Below are 27035 nucleotides of genomic sequence, written 5' to 3'. Positions count from 1 at the left end.
CCCCGCACAACCCGCACCCTATTACACCGTGGTATGAGTGTGCCCATGCCGTGCCGTGTCGTGACCAGTCCACAGTCCTCTTTCTCCTCCTCTTGAATCTTGTGGGTGTTGCAGCGCCTCCGCAGAATGTTGCCGGTGGTGAGGGTGTGGAGGGCGGCACTGGGCGGCAGGTGGGCGCCGGCAGGCAGTTGCCGCAAGTACGCCAGCACCTTATCCCACGCCCCGTTAGGGCGGCGCCCTGGCCCGATTTCACCGTGTGCTGAAACGGCAGTGTGTCAGGCTTCTGAGTTCGACCGCATGGCATCCTCTCAACCCACCGCGGCACCGCGCATGCCGAGCTGTCAAGACTTGAGCAACTTGTTCGCTACAATTACCAGAACTCAAACTATCTGCACCGCCAACAGAATGAAGGAATTATGCTTCAGGCCTTCCCTCGCAAATTCCAAAGCAATCCTCGACCACTTTACCTCAAACCCAACTAACGCGCCCAATGCTTACAAATGTCGCCATGTGACAGCCACAGTACGCGAGAAGCTGCAGGGGGGGACCTTTGCCTCGGTGGAGCGGGAGTGCCCAGGATTCCTGTTCTCCGTTATCTCGGCGCACGCGTGCGCGGCGAGGCTGCTAGCCGTAGACGTAGAGGATTCTTGCAGCCAACAGTGGTTTCGGTGCACTTCCCTCCTATGTTGGGGCGCGCTACAGCGACATGACCCGGCGATGCCGACGCTAGCTCTCGCGATCCTCCGCGGCGACACCCTCAACGTCTACGCCCAGATCCTGGCGGCCGTTCGTACCGCCGTAGCAGCGGAATGCTCGTTCGCAGATTATGCCGCGAGCAGCATCGCTGACGTGAGCGATGTGGCCAGCAGCAGCAGTAGCAGCAGCAGCAGCCGAGACAATGGCCGCGACGGCGAACAGCAGATGCCCTATCATGCGGCTGTGCTGGATGACGCGGTCCAGCTGCAGCTGCAGACAGTCGTGCCTGTTTTGTTGGCTACTACCACACTCATGCAAGCCCTGTCGGACGACAGCCCCAACGGGCCGTTGCACACCGAGCTGCTCGCCGAGCTGGCCCGCAGCGGTGTATTGGAGCATGCAGCCTCGGCGCTGCTGTGGCTGGAGCTGGCGATAGGAATTGCAAGAGTGGGGCCAGCTGAGGAGGAGGAGGAGGAGGAGGAGGAGGAGGAGGAGGAGGAGGAGGAGGAGGAGGAGGAGGAGGAGGAGGAGGAATGGGACGAAGAAGAGGAGGCGGGGCAGGCAGAAGCGCGAGCGCAGTGTGAACGGCAGTTGGCAGCGGCCTCACGGAAGGAGCTGCGGACGCTGGAGCAATCACTGCGAGTCCACATCACCAGACTGCTGCACTTGCACAGCTGGCCGCCGCCGCAGCCGCCACAGCGGCAGCAGCCACAGCAGCCGGGTCCCGCACTGACCGCGTCCGCGACAGCAACACCGACAACCCAGCGTGCTACTGCCCCTGCTGCTTCTGCTGCGCCAGCTACTGCCTCCGCATCCAGCGTGCCTGCTGCCGCTACTGCGGCTGCTACTGCTGCTGCTACTGCTAGGCAGGCCGGGGCACGGCGCCCAGAGCTGCTCCGCCGCATTTTGTCGGGGCCTGCGCTGCAGTGGCTCTCACTTAGCGCCTTGCAGTTTAGTATTGACCGCTTTTATGACGAGGAAGAGGAGGAGGACGAGGACGAGGATGAGGAGGTCAACGAGGCACGGGCGCGGAAGCAGAACCAGCAGGTCCAGGGGCAGGGCCAGCAGCAGGCGGCAGGGCGGGGTGGCGGTAGCGGCAGCAGCAGTCGCGGCGGCGATGGCGGCGGCAGAGGCGGCAGCAGTGCTTCAACCGCAGGTGGCAGGGCTGCGCAGTATAGCCAAGCGGAGGTCAGGGCTTTCACGTACATGTTTGCGGCCATTGAGTCGGCCGCACATGTCTTCGCGTTCTGCCCCCCGGGCCACTCCGACCTGGTGACCCGCGCGGCGGCTGCCACCGCCACTGCGCGCATCCAATCCCGCCGCCGCCGGGAACTTGCGTCGTTGGCTCAGCAGCAGCCGCAGCAGCAGCCTGCTGAGCCGCTACAGCCGCAGCCAGAGCCACAGCCAAAGCCGCCGCAGCCGCAGCTGCTACAGCCACAGCAGTCGCAGCCGCTTCAGCCGCTGCACCAGCAACAGCAGGCGGAACAGCAGCAGGCAGCCGAATCGCTGTTCTGCTTGGCGCTGCTTCGGACTCTTTATTCGGCAGAGATTGCCGTTCCTGCGGTCGGCCTCAATGGTCAGGAGCTGGCGGCGGCGCGGCGGCGGTGGTGGGTGGGCTTTCACCTTCTGCTGCGCGTGCTGGGGCAGCAGCTGCAGCTGCAGCAGCCGCAGCAGGCTGCGGCACGGCTGCGGGAGGTGTGGGCGCTTGTAGCGACCGCGTTGCCGGCGCTCCCTGGCGCCGTGACGCCGTCTTGCAATGGGCACCAGCTGTCGGCATTTCACGGCCTGGCGGCGGTTTTGGCGTCTCCAGTAGTGCCGGCGATGGTAAAGATGGCGGGCCCGCCGCCCGCACCGCAGCAGGCAGCCGCAGCCGCAGCAACAGCAACAGCGGCAACAACGACAACAGCGCCGGCACCAGCGCCAGCCGGAGCGGCGGCCGGCATCGCGCTTGACACCGGCAGCGGCTGCAGCTACAGCCTGCGGTGCGCGCTGGACGCGGGGCTGCTGCGAGCGCTGGAGCAGCTGCTGCGGAGGGCGATGGCGGGGGTGGCTTCGGCAGTGACAGCGCCGTCCTCGGCTGCCGCTAGCCACGGTCGTGGTGGTGGCGGTGCTGGCGTCGCTTGCCACGCCGACGCCTGCTCTGCATGTTATGCCTTTGGGACGCTGCTGTGCCAGTCGGGCGTGTGGCCTGCGGTGCTGGCGCACGGGGCTGTGGAGGAGGTGGTGCCGCTGGTGGCGACGCTGGCGCGGGCGGCGGCGACGGCCGTTGACGCAGTCGTCGCCGAGGAAGCAGCAGGAGTCGCACCTTCCATGGCCACTACCGTACGCCGGTTTCTGGCGGGCCGGCTTTGCCTGTTTTTGACGGCGATGCTAGAGCAGCAGCAGGCGGTGGTGGCGGTGATAGGGCGCGCGGCGGCCTCCAGGGCAGCTGCAGCAGGGGTGGCGGCGGAGCTGGCAGGCGTAGCACAACCAGAGGCAGCGGCAGTGGCGGCGGCCGAGCCCGAGAAAGCATTTGAGCTCGCCCTCAGTAACTGGCTCTGCTGCAACCCATCCGCCCCTGGCGCTTGTGGAACCGCGCCCGCCGCGCGCACACACGCACCTGCTGCTGTCTGGCGGCCAGCTGGCTCCTCCACATGCTCCATACCGCCGGCTGCTGCGGGGCCGGCGTCAACGGCGACGGCGGCGGGGCCGACATCAGCGGAGGCAGAGGCAGCGGTGCAGACGCCGCCGCAGGCGCCATCGCCGCAGGCGCCGCAGACGCCGCAGCTGCTGGCGGACTGGGCGGCGCTGCAGTGGTTGCCTGTGTTGCTGAGCGACAACGCCATCCAGCTCATGGCAGCGGAGCTGACTCGCGAGGGCAACCCGGCGCCCATGAGTGCGGCTGTGTGTGAGCCGCTGCTGGATAGCCGCCTGAACCGCAGCCTGGTGTGGCTGGGCCGCCATTGGGTAGAGGCCACGTGGCGGTACCGCACCTGCACACTGCGGTCTGGCGAGTGTGCAGGTGCGGTACCGGAGCAGCAGCAGGGGAAGACGCAGCAGGGGCAGGGGCAGCCAGGGCAGGGGCAGACGCAGCAGGGGCAGGAGCAGCAGCAGGGGCACGGCCAGGGCAAGCAGCAGCAAGCCATACCAGACATGGCCATTGCGTTTAGGAGCGTGCAAGCCCGCCAGGCGGCCACTTATTGGAGCGTCTTCATGGGTGCTGCAGGTCTGCGCATGCACGTGCAGGAGCAGCTCAAGCGCGCGTGCTCCCACTTCCGCACGGCGCTGGCACTCCTGGCCCTGATTGGCACACAGCAGCAGCAGCCTGCGAAGACGGCAGCGGCGCCGCCGGCAGGCCGCCGCGATGGCGCTGGTGCTGGCACTGGCGGTGGCTCTGGCGGTGGTGGTGGCGCCGGCATGGAAGGTGCAGCAGACGCGCGTCGGGCCCGCGACGGCCGCGGCGGCCGCGGCCAGCGCGGTGGTGCAGCTGGCAGCGGGGACGCTCACCGCTTGGCCCTCGCGACTGCCACAGCGGTGATGGATTTATCGGAGCTAGCGGTCGTGGACGTCTGGCTTGATGATGCTAAGTATGTCGACGCGGAGCTTGTTCACTTCAACCCCCTCTGCGCCATGGAAGACGGGGCTCTTCTGGTGCAGGCGCTGCAGCGGTTCGGCCTGCGCCAGCGGCCGCGGCTAGAGGCGTATCTGCTGCTGCTGTGCCGGCAAGCGCAGGAGCACCCGCCACAGTCCGCCACAACCACTGCGGCTTCGACTGCTGCAAGAGCAGGGGCGGCGGCAGCAGCGACGGCAGGGGCAGCGTCAGGGGCGACAACAGGGGCGGCGTCAGGGGCGGGGACGAAGGTGCAGCAGCGGCGCGGCGGCCGGCAGCAGCAGGCGGCCGCCTCCGCAGCGGCTGCAGCGGCGGAGGCGCAAGCGCGGGTGGCGCGGCGAGAGGAGTGGTGGGCGGCCGCGTCGGCTCTGTGGGACGAGCTTCCTGAGCGATACGGTCTGGCGGATCCCAGCAGTGTTGCCATGCACCAGTTCGTGACGATGCCCGCAAACTTGGGACGAAGACTGCTGCGGAGTTCCATGGACGTGCCGACAAGCGCTGCTGCAACCGCAGCTGCTGAAGGGCGCTCGCAAATCCGGTCGTACAGTTTCATGAACACATCCGAGCTACTGCTGGACAGTGAGGGTCGCGCAGAGCTCTGCTGCAACCCCGCGTGCCGCAGCCTGGACGGCCCCAGCGCGCTCCTGCTGCCGGGCGCCGGCAAGGTGTGCGCGCGCTGCAAGGCGGTGCGGTACTGCTGCGGCGCCTGCCAGCTGGAGCACTGGCGGCAGGGCGGGCACGAGAGGGAGTGCCCTAGCATGAGACACGCACGGGAAGCTGTTCAGGGATTGTCGCCAGGCAGGGAAGCGGTCCAGCAGAAGGCGGAGGCAGCCACGGAAGCGGTCTAGAAGGCGGAGGCAGCCGGCGGGGCGGCGGTCCAGAAGGCAGAGGCGGCCGGGGCGGCGGATAAGGTGGCGGCAGGGGCGGGTTGAGGCTGGTAGCCACTAGGTGGACGTCTGTGTTTGTGCGACTGTGCCTTTGGCAGGCATTGCATGGTCCTACCGTTCAGGGGCCGGCGCAACGTGATGGCCGGGCATGCACGTGCGCTTGCTTGATCATTCACGTGGCGACTGCTCGTGTGGGGCTGCAGTGCAGCATGCTGGATAGCGCTGGCCCCGCACTAACGCTGCGCGAGGGCTGGGGCCACCATGCGTGGGGGCTCGCAGCAGCGGCACGCCATTCGTATGGCGGAGATAGTGCGTGTGCTTACCGCGTGCCACACGGCCGCACGTACGGCACGCCCACCGCCCATTATCACGAGGGGCTCTTGTAAATGCTTTATGCGGTTGCTGCCAGTGTGCGTGTATGTGACGCTGTGCGTGTGTTAGGAAAGCACAAGGGGAAAGGTATGTGTCGGTGATGCTGTGTGCGTGTGATGCCCGTGTGCGTTAGTGCGTAGGCGAGTAAGTGGGGGTAGGACTTGGAAAGGAGGGGCCTGTAGGGAAGGCTGGACCACGGTACTGGGGACAGGGTCAGGGGTTGGCGTTGTCCCGAAGTGTGCAGCGTATTCCCAGACCCAACATTAAAGGCAACTTGCAACGGCAAGGCAAGATTGCGTGGCTGGTTCAACGCCGGAGTTACTGCACCGAGACATGGCTGACTTGCTGGCAGGATGGCGGATTGCTGACGCAAAGCTGACGCTGGCTGGTACTAGGCGTGCCCCAGTGCCACCTGCCATGGCGGCACTGCTTTCAATGGTTGGTTGCGGGCCACCGCACGTACTGGACGGACGAATACGTGCGGTCCTGCACATGGGATGAACGCACGGAGTCCATACCAGTGTTACACAACCGTGGCAGGCAGTTACAGACATGGGCATTTGGGTGGACTGTTTCTCATTATCATTGGGCCAGGGCAATACGGTATGGAGAAGGGCACAAGCATGGGCACGGATTGCAAGGAGGGCACGGAGGGCAACGACAGCTGTTTGGTGATGGCCAGCTGGGAAAGCTTGTATGTAAAGAACAATTGTTGATTTACGTACGTGGACTATCAAGCAGTACTCGCCAACGCCGTTTCGCACACGATGACCAGGCGGAGTCGGGGAGGAGGAGGGGCGACCGCAGCGAACCCCTGAGCGCACTCGTGCCCATGCAAACCCTATCGCCCAGATTTCCCGCCGCACAGTTCTCGGCGCATGGTATCACAATTGTTCGCTTCGGTAGTGCCTCTGTAGTGCTGTAAGACGCTGCCACGACACCCAAGTTTACTTGCTGACAGGGCACATCTACGATGTTTGACGCCAGCGAGCGGGACCAGACTCATGGTGGATATGACAAGTTCAAAACAAGCAGCGAGCCACAGCGGACCGAGATGCTGCTGAGGCTGAGGAGCGCGGGCTCGCCGGTTGGAGGCGACATGGACCCCCTGCTGCATCTGGACTGGAACGACGCAGCGTTCCATGAGGCCGCAACAGGAGGCCCTTTCGAGGATGCCGTCGGACAGTCGGACGCGCGCACCGTGGACTCTGTCGAGCAGGTAGGGCCTCGCTTGAATTAACATACGGGTCGCGGCGCGGGTTGCGGCTGCACTTACGTAGTGGTGGCAAGCATGGTGGGTCGACGTAGTAGTGTGGCTTGCGGGTGGCTAGTCCCTCGGTGTGCGCGATGTGAGGACACTGTGTCTCAGCCTTGCGCCTTGCTCGTTAGTTGGCAGGGCGTGACCGGGCGTGATGGCTGTGCGTGGGGCCCCAGTGTTTGTGTAGTGGGCTGGCATCAGTCATCTGTCGCCGGAACTCAGCCCCTGGCCACTCATCTTCGCGGAAGTTTATTTTGCGCCGATGGGGAGGGGGGGGGGCATTGGGGGGAGGGGCACTCCCTCCCCCCGCACGGGATGCAAGCATCGTACGGTAGTGTAGGCACCAGCATACAAGCACGGGCGGTGTTCCTACGCCAAAGGGAGGGGCCACGGGGGTTTCGGGGGGCGCTCGCCCCCCCCATACAGGAGGGCACTCGCACGCGAACGGACGGCGCGCGTCAGTCAGGCACGTTCGGGGCGAATAGGCCGCGGCCAGCACACCAGAAACATAGAGAGCTTCCAAATATATTATGACGAATGCCAAACCGCAAAGGTTGAGCGATTAAGGATGTCTGAAATTGTAAGTCAATCAGTCAGCAGGAAGCACTGTGCGCACATAATTAGTTCTACAAATAGATCCTTATTCAATACATCCGAAGATCTCAGCAATGCACAGTAAGTCGCGTCCGCGGGCAAGCTTGCTAGTGGTGCATTTGGCTCGCTCGCTGCGCTTCAGGGGAACCGTGCGCGCGTATAGAATACAGATCATCCTGATCTATCCATTATATACGATGCATCACGCATAGGCGCCTTGGAGAGGTTGCACAATGGGGGGCGAACCGGTCCCGCGCTTTGCATCCCTTCGGCCGATCTTGGCGCTTGCAAAAAAGTAAAGGTGCTGGGCGAGCTGGCTATTTTTCAACATAAGAGTCAACGCGTTTCGTTCACCCACCCCACAAAGTGCATCTGCTTTGACCAGCGTTTTCTCACAGCAAACGCCCTCAAAATTTAATGGCGCGCAGCTGGGTTGCGCGTCAGGGTACAAATAGTCTGTTACACTTGGTCGCAGCCTTGAAGGCGGGCTGGGGCGCACGCCAGACCCCAAAAACACGCCAGGTGGCACACTTTGGAACAGCATGTGTAGATGAGTGGCCCGACCTCCCGGCCTCCCCTCCGACTGCGTCGCCCTGCCGCCACGCGATGGCGGCTTTGGACTGCTGCCGGTGGTGGAACACGTGCGCGCCCGACACGCTGTGTTGGCTGTGCGCTGGCTGCAGCACATGCACGGCTCTGCGGCTGGCACCTACGTACCGCCGTGGACAGCCGCCGCCACCGCCCTGGCGGTGCAGCAGCTACACACGGCCGCCCACCCCCTCTGCGTCCTGACGATGCAGCGGGCGGCCGGCGGTGTCGGACCCGCTGCCGATGGCTGTGCAATCTTCGGCCAGCCGGTGGCGGCAACCTGCCCGGCCCTCGTGCGCCTCCTGGGTGCCCTCAGCTACCTGCCTCCGGTCACAATCCTACGCCCGGCTGTGCTGGTGCCCGGGCCCTGGTGCTTTGCACTTCCGCTCTGGGGCAATCCAGTCTTGCCGTGTGCGGCGGGGCTTCAGGCGGGTGGCTTGGAACGTGACTTCCCAGCTCTCATGGCGCTGCCGGGTCTGCTCACGCTCGGCACGGCAGTGCGGTGCTGGGAGGCGCTGGCCGCGGTGCGCCAGCTGGTGGCTTCCAAGCCGGCTGGTGCGCTCGGGCCGCGCCTCGCACGTCGCTGCACTATACAGTACAAGCGGTCCGTCCTGCGCCCCATCCTGCGCATTACGGATATGGCGCGCGTGCCGCCGGAGCTGCAGTCCGGCCCGGATGCTGCTGCCCAGTTCTCCGCGCTGCTGGCCCGTGTACCGGCGGCGTGGAGGGTGGCGGCGTCGGCCACACTGCATGCGCCTGGCGGCGCGGCCTCCGCGCCTCCTGCCCCCCAGGTATGGCTGCTGCTTGCGCAGAGCCTGGGGTGGCGGCATGGCGCGGCTGACGTGCCCTTGCTGACCCTTACGGTGAAGCAGGCAACCCAGCTTCAACTTGCGCCTGCGTACGACGCGCTCCGCGTGCGTCACTTGGCCTTCATCCAGGAGGCCTACAGCGGCGCCGCGCCGCCAGCGGAAGCGATTCATGCGCTGCGGGCGGCCCTGGCGCGGCTGTGGGCGTTGGTGTGGGAGCCGCGACACAAGGAACCGCTCTGGCGTCTGGCAGTCAATGGGTTCACGGGCTTTGGGATGCTTGCGGCGTGGGCCGCAGATGGACGCGTGGAGAAATGCCCGTGTGGGACTCACATGACTGCTGGCGCTAGGGTTCATCACTTCTGGGACTGTGTGGTGGCGGAGGCTCTGCGTGATGTGATGCGGGAGCATGCGAATGTGGACATCACACGGAACCAGTTGTGGTTAGTACAGGCGCCACCAGGGCTATCGCAGGCGGTGTGGGACATCGTGTGCTTGGCTGCTGTGGCGGCCCTGGAATACGGCCGACAGCGCCTTTACGCTTGCCGTGATGCTGCAGACCGGACTGCGGAGGTTGCTGTTGTGCGAAGGATCGGTGTGGAGGTGATTGCGGACTTCTGGTCCAGGCTAGCTGCGTTTGTGAGTCTGCGTCGGCCTCCGCGCCGCTGGGACCTTGTCCCGAACCAGCACCCATTCCTAGCGTCAGATGATGTTGGAGGGGTTATCTTGGTAGGGCCAACAGCGGACTCGCCACCGGCCTCACCCTAGCTTGTCAGCTTAGGGACTCGCAAGAGGTAGTCTTATGACGCCGACCCACGGCTTAGGTGAGCAGCGCTAGCGTTTGCGGTGAGCCGGGCCTGGGGTTCCTCCCCTCTCCGGAGGCGAGGAGCATGGGGGTCATTCGGGGGTCTCTCCTCGGGTGAGCGTGCGTGTCTCGTACGTTTTTGGGGCCCTGGCTAGTCCACGGCTGTCGTCCCACATGTAACCTCTATCAGCTAATAACCCACGACTTCAGGCGCGGTCACGAAGGAAGGGTTAAATTGTGTTGCCAAGGGGCGAGCACCCCTGTCCGTGCCCCCTACTTTGGTTTCCACACCGACCCATCCATTCCCACCCGCATGCATGACAATAAGTTACTGCCGCTGGCCATTATTACCGCGCCGTACTGCACAGGTGCTGGCTGCCCACGGCGGCGTCAGGATCAGCCGCGGCCTTTTCAAGTTTGAGACGGGGAATGCGCTGCACCTGGCCCTGGCGCGCACGCGCGACCAGCTTCCCTGGCTGCGCCGCGGCCACCAGGCGCACGCCAGCTCTGGAGACGTGGCCAGCAGCTGCATATACGTGAATGTGGTGCACGGCAAGTTTGCCTTCGAGCACCTGCCGTATTTCTCGATGACCTGATGACCTGAATGATTACCGTACGTGTTTGATGGGCGTTACCGATCGAGCCATGTGCGTGTCCAAGCAACATATATACAGCTGACCTTCGATCAGTGCCGTACGTAATGTTGGGTGTGAGTTATTCAGGGCAGAGGTTGTGGACAGCATGCATGGCGCAATGCACTGTGTGGGACCATGCTTGGCATGGGATGCATGGGTGTAGATGTGCAGCCCATATGGGTATGATATGAACGCGTGTGCGCCCCAGCGTGTGCACTACTGTCGTACTGTGTGTCATTTCAAAGGCGGGACGTGTTTCAAGGGGGCTAATCACTTCGTTGCTGTTATGGAAGCGTGTCCTTTGTCCATCCGATTCGGCATTGAAAGTGTCAGCTATCTGTCGTCACAACTCAAAGGCGAGGTCCCGCACCCCCTTCCCGGCACCCGCCCCTTGCGGCATCTGCTCCCAGCCAATACAATATCCACTTTTTAACATGATGCGCATGTATCTTCCAAGTCTTGGCGCCTGCGTCCAATGCTATTCTCCAAGAGGACTTTCAGCCGTGGTTATATATATGTTTCTGGGTGGTCTTGCATTTGTTCAAGGTAGCAGGCCAGGCCCCACCCCTCCAGCACAACTAAACTCGCCGCTGAACATGACACGTTTAAAGCTCACTCTCGCTCAAGGTCATGCCGTGAACCCACGGCCGGAGGCTCTTCCACAAACCCGCTCCACCCCTAGCTGCGCACCCCGCCCGCAGCCGCCGCCAGCCCCACATCCGCAAGCACCCTCGCCGCCTTTGCCTCTGCAGCCGCGCCGCCGCGCGCCCGTGCAGCCCCCAGGTAGCGATCCGCCAGCCACCGCCGCTGCCAGGGGCTCCAAGCATCCCTCCGTTTATCGCTCCCGGGCACCCGCATGCCTTCCTGAACGACACGCTGCCATCCCTCATCGTCAAGCCGGTCCGTGGCGCCGCCCTGTTCCAGCCAGGCTTGCACGGCGGGGAAGCGGAAGCGCGCTTCCATCGTGTACGCCGCATCGGGCCAGGCGGGGCCCAGGCCACTGCGCAGGACCCAGTCCAGCGCGATGCGATTGCCGCTCGCGCCCAGCTCCCATGCCTGCTCCGCCGTCCACACCTGCAGGGGCAGCAACCGGCACGCAGCAGCCAGGGGCAGCAACTATCAGCCATGAGAAGCCGTGGTGAGAAGCATTGAGGGTCGCTGTGTTACCGGGAAAGTCAGTGTGAAATGCAGTTGCGTGTGCTGAACGCGTCAACAACACACACGCAGCAGGTCAAGCCGCCATATAGCCCGCCCCAGCTGCCCGCCCCATTAGCTGCCCGCTCCAGCTGCCACCATCTATCCAGTGGTGGTCCGGTAGCCGCAGCTGCAGTTCCCACCTCCAGTCCGCCTTACAGGACTCCGTAAATAGGCACAGGCCAAGCTCCGCCCACGCACGCCTCGTACGCCTGAGTCCCCCTTCTGCCCTTCTACCACCAATCTCAACCCCATTGCTTGCTTGGGTAGCAAAGGCTCTCTCAAGCCAAGCTCTCACCGGCAGCGGCTGCCCTGCGCGCTTCAGCTCCGCCGCCGCCCAGTCCAGCGCCTCCTCGCTGCCCGCCGCCGCCACCGCCACCAGGTCCACCGCCGCGCCGCGCACTTCGTGCAGGTACCGCAGCAGCGGCAGGTCAGCACCGCCGCCCTTGGCTGCCGCCGTGAAGGCTGCCGACCAGGCGTCAGTCTCGCTCATCACGACCTCGCCCTCGGCGGCGCCGGTGCCGGCTTCGCCTGCTGCAGCAACCGCACCCGCAGCGCCCGCAGCGCCGTCCCTGGCAGCTGCCGTATCTGGCACCGACTCGGCGAGCCAGCGCAGCACGCCCGCCGCGGCGCCGGCGGCGCCGGCCGTCGCCACGTGCCCCGGACCGAACACGCACCCGCGCGCCGCGAGGAGCTGCAGTGTCTGTAGCTGCCGGCCCGCGTCGCCGTCGCCGCAGCCGGTTAGCGCCTTGTCCACCACCCTCTCATTAACGGTCTGGCTGGTGTTGTCAAGCAGGTAGGTCAGCGCGTCGGCGTGGCCGGCGGCCGCGACACAGGCGGCGTCGAGGTCGCACTCGAACTCAAAATCCACGCCCACGGCGGCCAGGTGCAGCAGGCGCGGCAGCAGGTCGGGCAGCAGCGTGGCGCGGCGTGCCGCGTTCCAGTTGTGGATCCAGTCAAAGCTGTCGCCGGGGCGCTTTGACCGGATGAAATCCAGCTTGGCGGCCCAGTCGGGCGTGGGGCTAGCGCCCGCCGCCGCCAGCAGCCGGCCCGTGCCGCCGCCGCCCACTGGCAGCGGCGGCACGCCGTCGCCGCCGATGCCGTACGGCCCCGGCCCACCAGTCCAGCCCTGCCCCTCCACCCAGAGTGCCCAGTAGCGCTGCAGAACCTCCAGCGTACAGCCGTAGGCGATGGATTCGAGGTTGTACAGCTGCGGCCCGGCGGTGTTGCCGCCGGCCTGCTGCTGGTCCAGCAGCTCCATCAGCTCCACGTGGCCGCCCTCGGCAGCCGCCGACACCAGACCGTAGTGTGTCTTGCGCCGGTCGAAGGGCTCTGCAGGCCCAAATGCGAGGCCGGGCTCGGATTCCATCCAAAGCAAGACTCGCTCGTGGCCGCCGCGCGCCGCGGTCGCGGCGAGGTCGCCGAGCGCGTCCTTGCGGTCGGGCCAGCCGGGGAGGGGGCAGCCCGCCGACACCAGCAGCCGGCACACGTCGAGCTGGCCCGCGCGCATGGCCGCCTCCAGCGGCGCCGCGGACCACTCACAGCCAGCTGCTAGCAGCTTCTCGCAGGCGCGAACGTCGCCGACCAGCACCGCCGCGATGAGGGCCGGCTGCGGCGGGTGACAGCCGCAGTGCTGCAGTACCAGGTCCAAGCTAGCGGCGTCGCCAGAGGATGCGGCGCAGCATAGCAGCCGGCGCCGCTGGCGCAGCGTGAGGCCGCGCCAGGTCTCAGGCTTGCCGAAGTGCGCCAGGAATGCGCTGACCATGCTGGACGCCGGCCAGGGCTGGTCCGCGAGCGCGAACTCGGAAACATTCAAGGAAGATAACTTGGAGGCAACGAGCCACGTCGGCAGCTCCCGCGCCAGCTGCAGTGGGGCCCGGTACTGCTGTCGGAGACATGCGCAGACCGAGCGGTCGACCAGCTTTAATCCCACAGCCACTTCGTTGGGGTGCAGCTTGCTGGCTATTTTGTCAAGGATGTCGGGCGTCAGGCGTTTCCAGTGGCAGACTTCGACGGGCTCTGCCATGTTTCCGTTTGTCCTTGAAGCTCTCGATCGGAGTTACAAGCGTGTGCCAAGTCTATTAGCTTATGGTGTGCATTCGCGCTATGAATAGAGTAGAACGTTGTGACAACCTTTACTGGTTTGGCACCCGCGCGCATGGGACAAGGGACCGGGATTGCCGCCCCAGCTCCGTGCCATTGCGACACGCGACTTTCCTCCTGGCCGTCTTGGGTTCCACTATTACAGGCTTACAGCCTCGGGCAAGTCAGGTCCCATAACGTCGTCCGAGCCACGTGCACCTGCAATCCTCCTGGTCAGCGCCAGCATGCCGTGGCTCCTGCTCTGGTTACGGCAAACTCCACCAGCTGCGCATCATGCCCTCCACCTTGTCCCAGTGGCGCGGCTACGCCGCCTATGCCGCAGGTGAAACACACCCGCCCACATCCAACCACTGCGCCCTCGTCAAAAGAGGTAACACGATTCCCCCCTCCAATCCCGTCACCTCTCCGACAACGTCCTCCTCAGAGCCGCAAAAGCATCTCTGCTTATGCTCTTGCTCCTCCCTTCACACATCACCACAGCCACCACCACAGCCCTCTAGCGGACATGATTCCACGCCCATGTTGTCCTCGTTTTGCACATCACGTTTCCTCTGCTGCTTATTTCATCACTTGTCCTCCTGCTTCTTGATCTCCGCCACGTTGAACACCTCGCCCGTGGACCCCATCAGCGCGATCTTGCACAGCCGCGTCACATCCTCGCCGCCCTGGTTGTCCTCAATGAACACTGAGGCAAGGGAACAGAGAAGCGTGCGATGAAAAGGCAGGGGGAAAGGGTCAACACAGGTCGGCACCAGAGGCGTGGGTGTGCGTGGGTGGTGGGCGGAGTATGCGTGGGCGGTGGGCAGAGTGTGCGCGTAGGCGGTGGGCAGAGTGTGCGCGTAGGCGGTGGGCGTGGCGGGCGTTGTGGGCGCACACGCAACTAACGAGGAAATCAAGGTTGCATGACGTGTGTATGCAGGTAGACCAGCGTGTAAACGCAGCTGCCGGCAGCGCACACACCGCCCGCCTGCACCATGACCCGTGCGCCCTGTACCTGCCCCGTTCCAGTGCCCCACTGGGCCCGTGCCCCACATTCCCATGCCCAGTACCAGGCCCTACATACCCGCACCCATACTCCCTAGTCCCTTTCCTTTTCCTACGCTCGCCTGCCCCCCCCCCAAAGCCCTTTCCCAAGCCCTTCTCCCCCAAGCCCTTCCCCTAGCCCTTCTCCCAGCACCTCCTCCCCTCCTGTCCCCCGACTACCGCTGCGCTCACCGCTGAGTGTGTCCACGTTGTTGAACTTGACCAGCTTGAGCGGCAGCGGGTCGCCCTGGGCGGCCTGGGCGCCCGACAGCACCAGCTCCTGGGCGCACGGCACAGAGCCCGTGTCGGAGAAGCTGGGGGCAGCAGGGGAGCAGGCGGGCGGGGGAGGTGGGTGAAGGGATCAGGGAGAAGGGAGGCGCGGGAAGGGGGATTACACGCACTAAGTTTACGGAGTGAAGTCGTAGCCAGATACAAACGGGGAACGGCAGGAGGGCAGGGGATGGAGAGCGAGGGAGAGAAGCCTACGGGGTTCGCTGGGGAGGCGCAGAGGCACGGCTGCGTGACGCGAGGTGCGAGGTGGCGAGCGTCCAACCAGAACTCGCCGCCTGCTGCGCCGCCTTGTACATTGCTCGCGGACCGGCCCTATGCGCCTCGCCTCATGGCATAGCCTCATAGTGTCCCTGCAGCAACGTGTGCGCTGCTCCGGGTGCCCACCGCCGCGCAGTCGCGGCGCTCCCTACGCCCATGCGGCCATGCGTGTTTCATGGACGGCTCCCCCCGTCCTGCGGCAGCCCCAACGCAACGTGCTCATCTCCCTGCCGCCGCTTCCGGCCCCGGGCAACGCCCCTCTAAAGACCCCACGGCCGCCGCTCACCCCATGTGCGGCCTGTTGACGTAGAGCTTGATGGTCTTGGGCGCCTTGGCCTCGTCAATGGCCTTGATGACGAGGGCGCTGACGCGGACACGCTGCTGAAAGCGGATGTTGAGGAGGAGCTGCAAGGGGGAGGGGAGCGGCAGGGGTGGGCACAGGGCAGAGGGCAAAGGGCAGCGCAAGGAATCAGCAATGCAAAGGGGCGAGCCGCGCCCCGTCGTGAAGGAGAGCAGGACGGTTGCATTGCCTCAATCCACAACAATAGTGGTTATCTGCTGCCGCGCCGTCGGCCCGGACCACCGGCCCCACAGGGCCGCTGGAGCCCGTGCACCTGCAGCACCGCACCACGCACACGCGCGCGTGCCGGTGGTCCCCTCCGCTGCTGCCCGCTGCAGTTTAGGCTACCCCTTACGTGGCCAAGCCCCCGACAAGACGAGCCTCCCGACGCCCACATCCTCTGATCACGCCGTCCTCTTATCCCAGGAATACGCCAATGGTGACTCGCGCTTGCCGTTTCGCTTTCGTATACACGCGGTGGCAGCCCTGCGCGCGGGAGCGCTCATGGGGAGGCCGGGCCGGGCGGGTTGGCGCGGCTATTGGCGGGCCAGGCACCCAAACCGCCAGCCACCCACATCACGCCGCGCCTAGGAATGCCAGCACAAGTAGCCCTAGCTCCGCGCCACACGGCGGGCGACACCGGCAGGTACCGTAAAACACAGCAGATCGCCCGGCCGGGGTTCCCCTCCACCGCACTAATTGGCGGCGCACTCCGTTGACCCGACAGGTGTCCCTCGATTACACACACGCAATCCAGCTTATCAGGGTGGCGCCGCCTCCTGTCCCAAAGTTCACATATACTACTACGTACGCATTTGCGCACCTGCTCGTCGGTGTCGCTCTCCAAATAGAGCTCGTCTTGTTCCCGGTAGCCTTGCTTGAGCACGTTGGCGACGCCGTGGTTGGGCGCCTCGTTCAGGCACTCCAGTCCGGAGAAGTCAATGTGCTGCGGTTTGATAAGTGGATGTGGATGTGGCATCATCTTCGCGATGTGATTTTGCAAGGAGAATGCGGCGGCAAGAGAAGCGGCTGGGTAGCGGGCGCTGGAGGTGGGGTCTCCGGAGGGGGTCTGTGGCGACTGGCCCAGGACCAACCAGTCCGGCCCGATGCCTCCAACTGCGACCCGCGCACCTCCAAAAGGTCCTTCGCCGCCATCTAGATGTTACGAGTCCGAGCGTGCGGGTATAAGGGGTCAAGCAAGTACGCGGGAGAAAGGAAGATCGCAAGTGGCTAAGAGAAAGCGAGCCTTAGTCTATGGAGTCTCTTTCTATATCTTTAGTGTGTCAGGTCAGGCAAGATATCTACAGGCGTGGGGAGTCAGGTGCTGAAGAGCTGTCACGGGATTTATGATGCAGCCAAAATTTGGCAATGATTGCCTCGTGACTGTGCAATGCGTGGATTACTGAAATACGGTATGTGCGAGATAGCTTTGAGTACCAAACGGTACTAACCGGAGCAGCAAGCTGTGACGTTTACTAGGGTAGGCCCCGCACGCCAGCCTTTCAATACAGTGCAAGGTCATTCATACATTCACACATCTTTGTACGAACTTATAGCAGTATTGCAAGGGGCCCTCAGACAAAGAGGGTTCCGGAGAGGGCTAACTCGGCTAACCCGCAACATAAGCCATCAGGCTATCAAGACCGTAGCAAAAGCATTGTGTTGGCCGTCCTGGCGCAATGGGGCGCTGCAGGACGGCCTTCAACGCGTACAGCGTCAAGTTCAGCCCATTCTTTGAGGGGCGCATCGCCGTGGCCACAGCCCAGAACTTTGGCATCATCGGCAATGGCAAACAGCACGTGTTTGAGGTGGGCGGTTCTGGCGGCAGCAATGGTGATGGTGGTGCGGGGAGAGGCGGAGAGAGGCGGGGCAAGGTGGGGAAGGCGGGGGAGTGCGGCCACATCCCTTTGAGACGCCGCGCTTTGCATGGTTCATGGCTGCCAAAGAGGAAGCCGCGCACAGGCTGGCATGCCGTACACACCCTACGGGGTCAACCACCGGCCATTCCCCACTTCCAGGCCCTTGCCTCCCGTCCCACCCGCCTCCCCCCCCCGGCTCCCTTCATCACCTTCCCATCCCATCCCATTCTTCCCCTTCCTCCTCCCGCTTAAACCCCGTGCCGAAACCCCTCCCGACCCAGGTGACGCCCGCGGGCGGCATGCACGAGGTGGCGCAGTACGACACGGCTGACGGGCTGTACGACTGCGCCTGGAGCGAGGCCAATGAGAACGTGCTTGTGGCGGCCAGCGGGGACGGGTCCATCAAGGTTGGTGAAGCAGCGGCGGTTGGGAATGGGGCAGGGACGGAGCGATTGGGAAGATTGGGGAAGGATGGACACTGGAGGACGCGGGGGGTGTGAAAAGGAAAGCTGCCTGGACTATACCCCAAGAAGGTGGGGCAGCAGGTCATCATGATTTTGCGGTTGGGCAGAAAGCAAACCGGGGGTGACCCGGGGGGGGAAGGGGAAATTTGGGAAAGATGGGGAGACTGTGGAAGGGAGCGTGCGCAGGGGGCTGTCTTTGCTGTACCCCAGAAGGGGGGCAGCGGCTTATCCTGTTGTTGCTATGGGGCCAAGGGGCTGCAAGCCAAGGGGAAGCCATGGATGCAAAGGGGTCCTTGGGGGACCCGCACAGGTTGGAGTGTTGGGAGGTTGGGCTGTGTCGGCGAAATGTTCATATGGAGTTGGAGATGGGCGCGGGTGGGTCAGGGCTGCAGTCCAGGTCATGGTAAACCCTCGCCACCCGCCCGCAGAGGCCCCTCGACATACACACACACACACACACACACACACACATGCACACGTAAGCACGTGTAAATCACACACACACACGTCCTGCTGCAGGTGTACGACACGGCGCTGCCGCCGCACGCCAATCCCGTGCGCGGGTTCAAGGAGCACCGGCACGAGGTGGGTGGTCTGGGAAGCCTGTGGGGTGGCTGTGTGGCATGCGGGGCTGGGGGGGGCGGGGGTTGCTGTGGGGCTGAGGCCGGGCACGAGGGGCTGGGGAATCAGCTGTGAGGGGCCGGAGGCAGGTCGGGTTGCGGCATAGGGCTATTGGGAGGAGGCCGCCGCATACGGTACCTCAAGATGGCCTCGCCCGCCCGGGCAAAACAGAGGTTTTGCGGGGTGCGGCGCCTCTCATGCGCCGCTCTGATACCTCCCAGGCCACACACAGATACACACGTACACACACAGTGTGTGAACCGGGTGCGCGCTGGTCGCTTTTCTCTTCAACAGTGTCAACCTTGTGCTCTCGTTACGCACACACATGCGCGCGCAGTGCTGCTCGCTGGCCTGGAACACCAGCAAGCGGGACGTGTTCCTGTCCTCCTCCTGGGACGACACCATCAAGCTGTGGAGCCTCAACTCGCCCGCCTCGCTGCGGACCTTCGCCGGGCACACCTACTGCGTCTACCACGTGGCATGGTGCGTGTGTGGGGGCTGGGGGGTGGGGGAGGGAGGACGTGTGGGGGGTAAAGGGGGGGTGCAAGGATGTTTGGAAAAGCGATACAGGATGCACTGGGGGGAGGTAGCTTGCTCCAGTTTCACACCGTATACTGTGAATCAATGGGGGCATTTTGGGGGCGGGTCGGACATGTGTGTTGGGGCTGGGGGGTTGGGGTTTCGCGCGCACACCATTGGCCCCGAACGGCCTCCGCGGTCCCCTTTCGCTCCTTCACAGACACACCCAGTGCGCCCCATCCTGCTACCGAAATTGTCTCTCACTCCTTTCTTTTCTTTGCAACCACAAACACACACCGCACCGCATCGCAAACACTGTCCTGCATGTTCCTTCCCTTGTGCTGTTCAACACCCGCGCACACTCTCACACGTGCCCACAGGAACCCGCAGCAGCCGGACGTGTTCCTGTCCGCGTCGGGCGACACCACGGTGCGGGTGTGGGACCTGCGGCAGCCCGCGCCCACATTGGTGCTGCCGGCGCACGCATACGAGGTGGGAGGCGTGCGGGCGGGGAATGTTATACATAACTTCAACCGCTTGTCATCACACAGTAGGATGCTGATGCAATCGAGGCGAGCAGCCTGCATGCACGGGCGCGTCGCCTTGACTCCGCAACCGCCCAACCGATCCGAGCCCTGCCCTACCGTATTCAGGCCCAACCTCCCTTACGTACGCTGCTCTGCTCTGCACCTCGCTCCATACCTTGCTTAGCTTTACACGGACCACACCTCGCACCATACCTCGCTCCACACCACCCTCCACACATCTCTCACACACCTCGCTCCCCGCCCCACTCCACACCCCACTCCTGGTGCTGGCCCCACTCCACTCTTCAGGTGCTGGCGGCGGACTGGTGCAAGTACAACGACTGCCTGCTGGCCACCGGCAGTGTGGACAAGTCCATAAAGCTGTGGGACGTGCGCGTGCCGGGCCGCGAGATGGCGGTGCTAGCAGGGCACAGGTGGGCGGGTTGCAAATACCAATCCAAACGTAAACGCACCAAGCCAAAGTAGCGGAGCACAGGCAGAGGCGACAGTTGCAAGCAATAATACGCATGGGAGGGGGCCGAGGCGTGGTGGAGAAGCAGGGCGAGCGGCGCAGGGGGGCGGGCAGCAGCAGCAGCGGGTGGCGGCATTGCCCTCGAAGGTGTTATTATGCATGGTGAGCAAGGGGTAGTACAGTCAAATCCCAAGATCCCCATTCAGATCAAGACCCAAAGCCAGCCCAAGGTGGGGGGAGCTAGCGTTCTCCAAACCCGAACCCGGGGCTGGACCTCCGGATTCGTGTGTACGTGTGGCCGCCGTCCCCGCGTATCCATCCACCGGTCTGTGCGGCTGGCCACACCCGGAATGCTCCATCCGCTCCTCCTGACGCCTCGGGCTTTATTTACATCGCCGCTCTCTCTCCTCCCAAATGTCTCCTGCCCGCAGTTACGCAGTTCGGCGAGTGCTGTTCTCGCCGCACGCCGGCAACCTGCTGCTGTCATGCAGCTACGACATGACTGTGAAGCTGTGGGACACGGCCTCGCCGCAGGCGGCGCAGGGGCTGCCGCTGCGGTCGTGGGACCACCACTCGGAGTTCGCGGTGGGGATAGACTTCAGCTCGCTGCGGGAGGGCATGGTGGCCAGCGCGGGCTGGGACGAGAGCGTGTGGGTGTGGGACCAGCGCGGCTTCCCCTCGCCGTGAGGGATAGGTGGGTGGGGTGCGGGCTGGGGTGGGGTGCGGGCACAGTAGGCAGGTGTGGGGATGGGTTGCAGAGTGGGGTGAGCGAGGCAGGGGGAAAGTAAGGGAGCAGGAGGTCGGCAGGACACTGGGTGTGCAGGAGGAGTGTGTGCAGGCGTGGGCGTGTGAGCAATGACTGCAGTCGTGGCATTGATGCAAACGTGTCAGCGAGCGGTGGGGCCCGGATGACGCAGAGTTTTGCGACGGTGAGGCCACTCTCGCAGTGTAGGGCTACTAGCTATGGTCATTCATTTACGGCAAGGTTTTGGGTGTAGGAGCTCAATCGCGCAAGCCGCATCTCGGCTTGCACAATCCGCGTCCGCGCTTTTCCGCGATCGCTTTCTGACTGTAAAAGACTGAGCCTGTTTCTCTATCTTTGCAGTAAAGTGCAAGACTTCCTCATTGAGATCTGCTCGAGTTGCGTCACGCTCAGGCTAGGTTGATGAGCTGCGGCCCTGGCTGCGGCCTGTCGCCCGCGCCTCTGCTCGTTGCGAGCCCGCAAGTTAGTTTCGGTGGGCAGAGTGGTGGCGCCGGCGCAATCGGCGACGATGTTTTGGTCAAGAAGAAAGCCCGCCGCTGCCGGCTCGGCGAAGACCGCGAAAGGCGCGGACGAGGCCGCGCCGCCCGTCGCGCCTTACGCCTACGGTCTGCCGCGTCATTACAAGCTTAGCCTGGGCTTCCGCGTTTTGCGCGTTTGCGCGGCCGCGACCGCTGCGACCTGCGCGGTGCTGGCTGCCCAGGGCCTGCTGTCCACAACGCTCTTGTTCAACCCGCTGGTCTACTTTGCGTCTGAGGCGATCTTCGCGGTGGTCGAGCTGCAGAGGTGAGCCCAGGGCCGCAGTTTTGGGTGGCGGGCTGTTGCAGCGGCGGGAAGTGGGCTGCGCTTGCTATGTCTGACTAGTCTGACCATGCCTTCGTGTCGTGGACGGTCAAAGCAATTTGCGATGACATGCTGGCTGGCTGACCTGGTATGTGCGGTTTTGCGGCGCTTGCAGGTGGCGCGCCCTCAACGCGCTGCCTCACGACGCGCACGCGCACCACCACCGCCATCAACATGATGAGCAACAGCAGCAGCAACAGCAACAACCGGGTCTCCATGAACCAGGCGGCCAGCCGGAGTGGCCAGGAAGCAGCGCGGCAAGCACTTCCGCCTTCGCGTTCTCGGCCGCGCCTGCAGCAGCTAGCACCCCAGAAAGCTCAGCTTCAGCAGGAGCAGCAGGAAGCGCAGCTGCCGCAGCCGCGTCCGCGTCCGCGGCCGCGCGCTTCGACGCAGTCGCCGCGGCGCTGTCGCGCGGCGGTCGGCAAGAGGTGGAGGCTTTCCTGCGGCTGTGGTTCCATGGCCAGCCTCTGGGTTTACCCTCTGCCGACGACAGGAGCAGGAGCAGCAGCAGCCGCCGCCATGGTAGCGACTCGCGGGCTGGAGCAGCATCTGCAGCATCAACGGCCCAGCCGCGGCTGTGCCGGGGCAACCTCAGTGACCTGCTGGCGTACGCGTTCCTGTACGTGGACAACAGGTGGGTGGGTGGACGGGTGGCACGTTGGATGGGTTAAAGGGTGGCGTGAAGAAAGAGGGGAGGATTGGGGGCGCGGAGGGTTGCTGTCTGCGGCAGTGGGAGGAGTTGTGCGAAGTAAGGAGGTATTGATGCGGCGGGAGCGAGGGTGCTTGCGATGTGGGTCGGGCTTGAACATACGGTTTTGCGTTGTGAACCGCCGCCCCCCCCACTTCACTTCATATTTGATACACACCTCCCGCCCATGCATGGCAGCTCGCCGCACACCCCTACACACGCACGCACACACACCCCAAGCAGTCCCCCATCCCCGATATCCCCTTATCCCGACCCACCCCGCAGTGAGGCCGCTGTGGCGCGGGGCCAAGGGGAGCTGCTGGAGGTGCGCGGGCGGGGGGGGGGGCTGAGCGTAGTAGCGCGCGGCTGCTGGGGCTTGGATTACAAACGCCGCGTGCTTGTTGATGTACCGTATGTAGCTTGCGATCGAGCCGGGCTGTATCATGAGCCGGAGCAGCGAGCGGCGGGCGATGCAAGCGCAAAACATGCCGTAATCACTAGGGGTACCGTCCTCTTCCCTATCCGTTGCGCAGCAAATGACCGACCGCATGGAGCAGCTGCTGCTACAGCCGCCGGCGGAGCCAGTGGCTGCTACTGCCGGCAGCGCGGCGGCGCTTGAGCCGTCACCATGCCTGCCGTTGCTACAGCCTGGGGAGGCAGCAGCAGCAGCGGCTGCGGATGCTACGGAGCAGCACCAACAGCACCGGCACCTGCACCGGCCGCTGCTGCTGCCTCCGGGCCGGGACCCGCGGCTGCGCTTCATGGCGCACATGGCTGAGCCGCTGCCGCACTTCTACCGCCCGCTGGCCTTTTACGTCACCATGGAGGTGGGGAATGAAGAGAGGGGGAGGAAGAGAGGGGGCGTGAGGGGGGAGGTGTACGGAGAGTGAGGGGAGTGACGGGTTGCGGCGGGCAGAATGAGGAGGAGTGAGGGGCACTGGAGAAAAGGTAGCGACGTGCGTCAAGGCGGGAAAGGGGAAGCTGGTTGAGGCAGGGGCTGGGGCCGGCTGTGGCTGGGGGTGGGTGCGGGAAACGCCTGGACATCTGGGTCGTGTGTGATACCGTACATGGCGCTTGGGGTTTGAGGGTAAGGTGAGGCGCCGGAGGCTGCCATGTACTAGCAAGAAGGTCAGCCGGCCAGATGTCGAACCTTATGGCCGTGTAGCTTACAAAGAACCCCACACTCGCACAGGCGCTGACGTGGATCAACCACTGCATGCTGGTGGGGGCCGGCTTCCGCCGCGCCAACCTGCCTCCCCTTCCGCGCGGCAGTAGCAGCGGCAGTAGCAACAGCAGCGGCAGCAGCAACAGCGCCGGAAGCAGCGGCAGCAGTGCCTGGGGCCGCAGCCGCTCCGACCACTACTACTACGTAGCCAACCTGCCCGCAGCGGCGGCTGCTTCTGCTACTGCCGCCCGCAGCCCCAGCCCCAGCCCCAGCCCCAGCTTCAGCCCCGGCACCGGCTGTAGCATCCCCGGCGTCACGCCCATCGTCTTCCTACACGGCGTGGGCATGGGGCTGCAGCCCTACTTGCGTCTGCTCACCGCACTGGCTGCCACCGGCGCGCCCGTGCTGGCCTTCGAGCTGAAGCACGTGTCGCAGCGCTGGACCGCGGGTCCGCCGCCCTCGCTGACGGAGCTGGCGGACGACGTGGAGGAGGGCGTGGCGGCGGCGCTGGGATTTGGGGGCGCAGGCGACGCGGCGGGGGTGGGAATGGAGGGGGCGGAGAGGGCGGCGGCGGCGGCGGCGGCGGCTCCGCCGCCGCGGCCGCGCTGCGCGCTGCTGGCGCACTCGTTCGGCAGCGCGGTGGCGTCGGTGCTGCTGCAGCGCCAGCGGCGCCGGGAGCGGCAGGAGCAGCAGCAGAAGGAGGAACGGCAGCAGGAGCCGGTGGTAGCACTCCCATCCGCACCTGCGCCGCCAGCTCCCTCAGCCGCCGGCCCCGTCAGCAGCGGCGGCCCTGGCCTCGGCGGCCCCGGCCTGGACATTGCGCATGCCATGTTGCTTGACCCCATCTGCTTTCGCATGTACTCCCCCACGCTGCTCGCCAACTTCATCTACCGCCGCCTGGGCGCCGCGGCGGCGGCGGCGGCGGCGCACGACGAGGCAGAGGCGCTGGCGGCGGCCGCGGAGGCGGAGGCGGGGGTGGCGGGTGTCCGTGTGGGCTCGTTTGGGAGGGCGGTAAGCGGGGACGACATAGAGCGGTGCGCGGCGGCCGCTGCGGAGCCGGCAGGCCCGATGGCGTCCGATACCGCTGCTCCGCCTCTTGGCGGCTCTGCTGGCGCTGGCACCAACACCAGCAGCCACGGCAGCAGCAGTCGCGGCAGTAGCAGCAGCAGCCGCAGCCGCAGCCGCGGTGGTGACAGCCTGTGGCGCCTGCTGCTGTCCGGCCCGGGCGGCTGGCTGCGGCTGCCGTCACTGATGCTCCGGGCCGCGGGCGGTGCGGTGCGGTCTGCCGCCTGCCTTACGCTGGACCTGCTGATGCTGGGGCCGGCGCGGGAGATGCACTGCACCGCGCTGCTGTGCCGGCGGCTGGTGTGGGGCGAGGTCAACCTGTGGGAGGGCGACGTGCCGGCGCACGTCACAGTGGTGCTGTCGGGTGAGTGGCATAGAGGCGAGTGGAATGGGATGGAGTGGAGTGGAATGTGGTGGGGGCGGGGGCGCAGGCGGGGGCGCGGGCGGGGCGAGGACACGGGCGCGGGCGCGGGCCGCGGGGGCGCGGGTGGGGGTGGGGGTGGGGGCGGGGGCGGGGGCGGAACCGCGCAATGCGGGGCGCGGCAAAGAGGGCGGGGGTGCGGGCGCGCCTGGATGTGGGTGCTGCTCTTGGCCGAAGGGCCTGGGATGTGGGCAAGGTCGCGGATGGGGAGATGGAGCGGGCACTCGGCTTTCAGCTGTGGTCTGTGCATTCTACCAGATTGCGAACGCGCATTCACGCACACTGTGCTGCGTGCATCTCGCTCGTACGCTCGTGCGCACCTGCACACGTACCCACCTACGCACCCCTTGCTCCTGTATGCCACACGCCCGCTCTTGTTTTCTTAACCACCCTCCCACCGCCCACTCCTCCGCCCCAGGCCGCGACGACCTGATGTGCGCCCGCTCGCTGGCGGGCTGGCTGGCCGCCCACACGCCCGCCGCCGTGGTGCTGCACCCCGAGCTGCAGCACGCCGCCATCTGCGCCGCCTGGACCAGACAGGACCAACTGCTGGACCGACTGCTGCGGACCGTGTACGGCGGCGGCGGCGGCAGTGGCGCTGGCGGTGATGGTGGCGGCGGCGGCGGCGGCGGCAGGGAGGATGGGGAGGAGGAGGGCGGTAGAGGCGGGAGCGACGGAGAGGCGGGGCGGGACGGGAGCGGTGGTGGCTTTGGCGCCGCGTCAGCTATCGCTGTTGATGCGGCTGCGCGGCGGCAGAGCCGGCTGTCCCGAGGCACACGCCGGCGGGACGGGTTCTTTGCCCGGCTTCCCTCATCAGCAGCCGCAGCACAAGATGCTGGGGCGTTGTCGGCGCCGCTGCTGATGCTGGACCGAGCTGGAAGCGGCGGCGATGGCAGCGGCAGTAGTACCGTGACCAGCGCCAGCTCGGCGGCCGGCTCGGGCGACGAGGCTCCGGTACCCGGCGGCAGGAGCTGCCGTGATGACGGCGGTAAGGACGGTATGGGTGGCATGGATGGTGGAGAGCAGCTGCTACTGCCGTTCAGCAGCGGCGGCAGCGGCTTCTGTGACGCCCTGGCTGTCCAGGGCCCGCGGCGCGAGCGCCTGCGCCGCCGCGGCCGCAGCGGCCTGGTGGCCGAGGACTCGGGCCAGCTGGGCCGCACGGGCAGCGGCGGTGTAGGCAGCGGCGGCGCGGGCAGCGGCGGCAGCGTGGGCAGCGGCACTGGTGGTGGTGGTGGCCGTGGCCTGGGAGGGCTGCTGCAGCCGCTGTCGCCGCAGCGCGCGACGCTGGCGATGTCACGACACAACAGCGCCGGCGGCTCCTTCCTGCGCCTGCCGTCATTCGGCCGCCAGCAGCAGTAGCAGCAGGGCTCAGGGCATGCGGCCGGTGCTGCAGCGCGTGCCTGCCGGTGCTGTTGGTGACGTGTCAGGCGCGCAACACTCCGCAACAATTCCAGTTGGATGCGCGTGTGCATGGTCAACGGAGCGGAAGGAAAGCAGCCGCGTGCAGGGTAGGGTTCAGTAAGATGGAGAGAGAGCGAAGCGTGTGGAGAGCGGGCTTTCGGACACGCTGAAAGAAACGTGCCCAGTCGGCACCGATAGATTGCACGCAAGGAACGCGGGTAAGCGCGCCGGCTGCAGCTGGCTATCAGCGGCGGCGACGTTTGCGTTGCGTGTCCGCAAGTCTGTGCGCAGGCCAGGTGGTGCCGAGGTGGTGCTTGTGGGGGGCCCAGTTTCCTGGTTGGTGCAAGGCAGCAAGGGTGCGGCGGATGGAGCGGCGGCTGTCGGTAAGCAATGGACTTCGGTCGGCAGCGCGGCGTGACAAAGGCGAAGGGTTGGGGGATGGGTGGGTGTTAGTAGGTTACGGTGCTTGCGCTGTTGGGACGGGGGATAGCACGGTATGGCACAGTAGCTATGAGGTCATGCAGCGCGGGGGTTTGGGAGGAGGGAAGGGGGGTCAAAGGACACGGCGTACGCTTACACGCGCGCCAGAGCTACGCGGTTGACTTGATGGGCTTGTGGCAACGATGGGTAGCACGGATCTGTCATGGATCGTAGACACATCAGTTGCTTTCCTGCTCTCCTGCTTTCCTCTTAACGGTCGTCTCGAAACGGTCTCACACGCCGGTACAAACTTGTCCGCGACCAGTCCCACGGCGGCCGGCTGTCGCAAGCTTATTAGTTACCGCTCAACT

At 65.3% G+C, this 27035-nt stretch overlaps 6 protein-coding genes across 6 annotated transcripts; 4 read left to right on the top strand and 2 right to left on the bottom strand.

Moving 5' to 3' along the window:
* Positions 1–375: 375 nt before the first annotated feature.
* Positions 376–6258, top strand: CHLRE_17g730400v5 (uncharacterized protein). The gene has a single exon (XM_043072415.1). The coding sequence runs from the start codon at positions 718–720 to the stop codon at positions 5131–5133; it is 4416 nt and encodes a 1471-aa protein (XP_042914874.1). The 5' UTR covers positions 376–717; the 3' UTR covers positions 5134–6258.
* Positions 6259–6436: 178 nt separating this feature from the next.
* Positions 6437–10551, top strand: CHLRE_17g730350v5 (uncharacterized protein). The gene is made up of 2 exons (XM_001701462.2): positions 6437–6763; positions 9964–10551. The coding sequence occupies exons 1-2, from the start codon at positions 6599–6601 to the stop codon at positions 10189–10191; spliced, it is 393 nt and encodes a 130-aa protein (XP_001701514.2). The 5' UTR covers positions 6437–6598; the 3' UTR covers positions 10192–10551.
* A 2-nt stretch (positions 10552–10553) lies between these two features.
* CHLRE_17g730300v5 (uncharacterized protein) lies at positions 10554–13525 on the bottom strand. The gene is made up of 2 exons (XM_001701496.2): positions 11723–13525; positions 10554–11304 (listed from the first exon to the last, which is right to left on the bottom strand). Exons 1-2 carry the CDS (start codon positions 13448–13450, stop codon positions 10909–10911), a joined length of 2124 nt encoding a protein of 707 aa, XP_001701548.1. The 5' UTR covers positions 13451–13525; the 3' UTR covers positions 10554–10908.
* A 129-nt stretch (positions 13526–13654) lies between these two features.
* CHLRE_17g730250v5 (uncharacterized protein) lies at positions 13655–16741 on the bottom strand. Its single transcript, XM_001701497.2, has 5 exons — positions 16571–16741; positions 16263–16385; positions 15386–15504; positions 14743–14864; positions 13655–14212 (listed from the first exon to the last, which is right to left on the bottom strand). Exons 1-5 carry the CDS (start codon positions 16592–16594, stop codon positions 14094–14096), a joined length of 507 nt encoding a protein of 168 aa, XP_001701549.1. The 5' UTR covers positions 16595–16741; the 3' UTR covers positions 13655–14093.
* Positions 16742–16865: 124 nt separating this feature from the next.
* On the top strand, positions 16866–20988 carry CHLRE_17g730200v5 (uncharacterized protein). Its single transcript, XM_001701463.2, has 7 exons — positions 16866–17247; positions 17580–17705; positions 18282–18347; positions 18721–18866; positions 19283–19394; positions 19739–19863; positions 20333–20988. The coding sequence occupies exons 1-7, from the start codon at positions 17119–17121 to the stop codon at positions 20586–20588; spliced, it is 960 nt and encodes a 319-aa protein (XP_001701515.1). The 5' UTR covers positions 16866–17118; the 3' UTR covers positions 20589–20988.
* Positions 20989–21035: 47 nt separating this feature from the next.
* CHLRE_17g730150v5 (uncharacterized protein) lies at positions 21036–26970 on the top strand. The gene is made up of 6 exons (XM_043072414.1): positions 21036–21447; positions 21620–22138; positions 22478–22517; positions 22726–23019; positions 23385–24786; positions 25262–26970. Exons 1-6 carry the CDS (start codon positions 21173–21175, stop codon positions 26200–26202), a joined length of 3471 nt encoding a protein of 1156 aa, XP_042914873.1. The 5' UTR covers positions 21036–21172; the 3' UTR covers positions 26203–26970.
* The last annotated feature ends 65 nt before the right edge of the window (positions 26971–27035 follow it).

Source organism: Chlamydomonas reinhardtii, chromosome 17 (assembly GCF_000002595.2).
Source record: "Chlamydomonas reinhardtii strain CC-503 cw92 mt+ chromosome 17, whole genome shotgun sequence".
Classification (NCBI taxonomy): domain Eukaryota; kingdom Viridiplantae; phylum Chlorophyta; class Chlorophyceae; order Chlamydomonadales; family Chlamydomonadaceae; genus Chlamydomonas; species Chlamydomonas reinhardtii.
Note: the sequence above shows the minus strand (reverse complement) of the source record. Positions and strands in the feature narration are given on the sequence as shown.

Coding starts and splice junctions, on each gene's coding strand:
- CHLRE_17g730400v5 (XM_043072415.1), top strand. CDS start 718: ATGCCGACGCTAGCTCTCGCGATCCTCCGCGGCGACACCCTCAACGTC.
- CHLRE_17g730350v5 (XM_001701462.2), top strand. CDS start 6,599: ATGCTGCTGAGGCTGAGGAGCGCGGGCTCGCCGGTTGGAGGCGACATG. Junction 6,764..9,963: donor CCGTGGACTCTGTCGAGCAG/GTAGGGCCTCGC, acceptor CGTACTGCACAG/GTGCTGGCTGCCCACGGCGG.
- CHLRE_17g730300v5 (XM_001701496.2), bottom strand. CDS start 13,450: ATGGCAGAGCCCGTCGAAGTCTGCCACTGGAAACGCCTGACGCCCGAC. Junction 11,305..11,722: donor GCGCAGGGCAGCCGCTGCCG/GTGAGAGCTTGG, acceptor CTGCCCCTGCAG/GTGTGGACGGCGGAGCAGGC.
- CHLRE_17g730250v5 (XM_001701497.2), bottom strand. CDS start 16,594: ATGGCGGCGAAGGACCTTTTGGAG. Junction 16,386..16,570: donor CGGCGAAGGACCTTTTGGAG/GTGCGCGGGTCG, acceptor ATCAAACCGCAG/CACATTGACTTCTCCGGACT. Junction 15,505..16,262: donor AGAGCGACACCGACGAGCAG/GTGCGCAAATGC, acceptor TCCCCCTTGCAG/CTCCTCCTCAACATCCGCTT.
- CHLRE_17g730200v5 (XM_001701463.2), top strand. CDS start 17,119: ATGGGGCGCTGCAGGACGGCCTTCAACGCGTACAGCGTCAAGTTCAGC. Junction 17,706..18,281: donor GCGGGGACGGGTCCATCAAG/GTTGGTGAAGCA, acceptor GTCCTGCTGCAG/GTGTACGACACGGCGCTGCC. Junction 18,348..18,720: donor TCAAGGAGCACCGGCACGAG/GTGGGTGGTCTG, acceptor ATGCGCGCGCAG/TGCTGCTCGCTGGCCTGGAA.
- CHLRE_17g730150v5 (XM_043072414.1), top strand. CDS start 21,173: ATGTTTTGGTCAAGAAGAAAGCCCGCCGCTGCCGGCTCGGCGAAGACC. Junction 22,139..22,477: donor TTCCTGTACGTGGACAACAG/GTGGGTGGGTGG, acceptor CCCACCCCGCAG/TGAGGCCGCTGTGGCGCGGG. Junction 24,787..25,261: donor CGTCACAGTGGTGCTGTCGG/GTGAGTGGCATA, acceptor CCTCCGCCCCAG/GCCGCGACGACCTGATGTGC.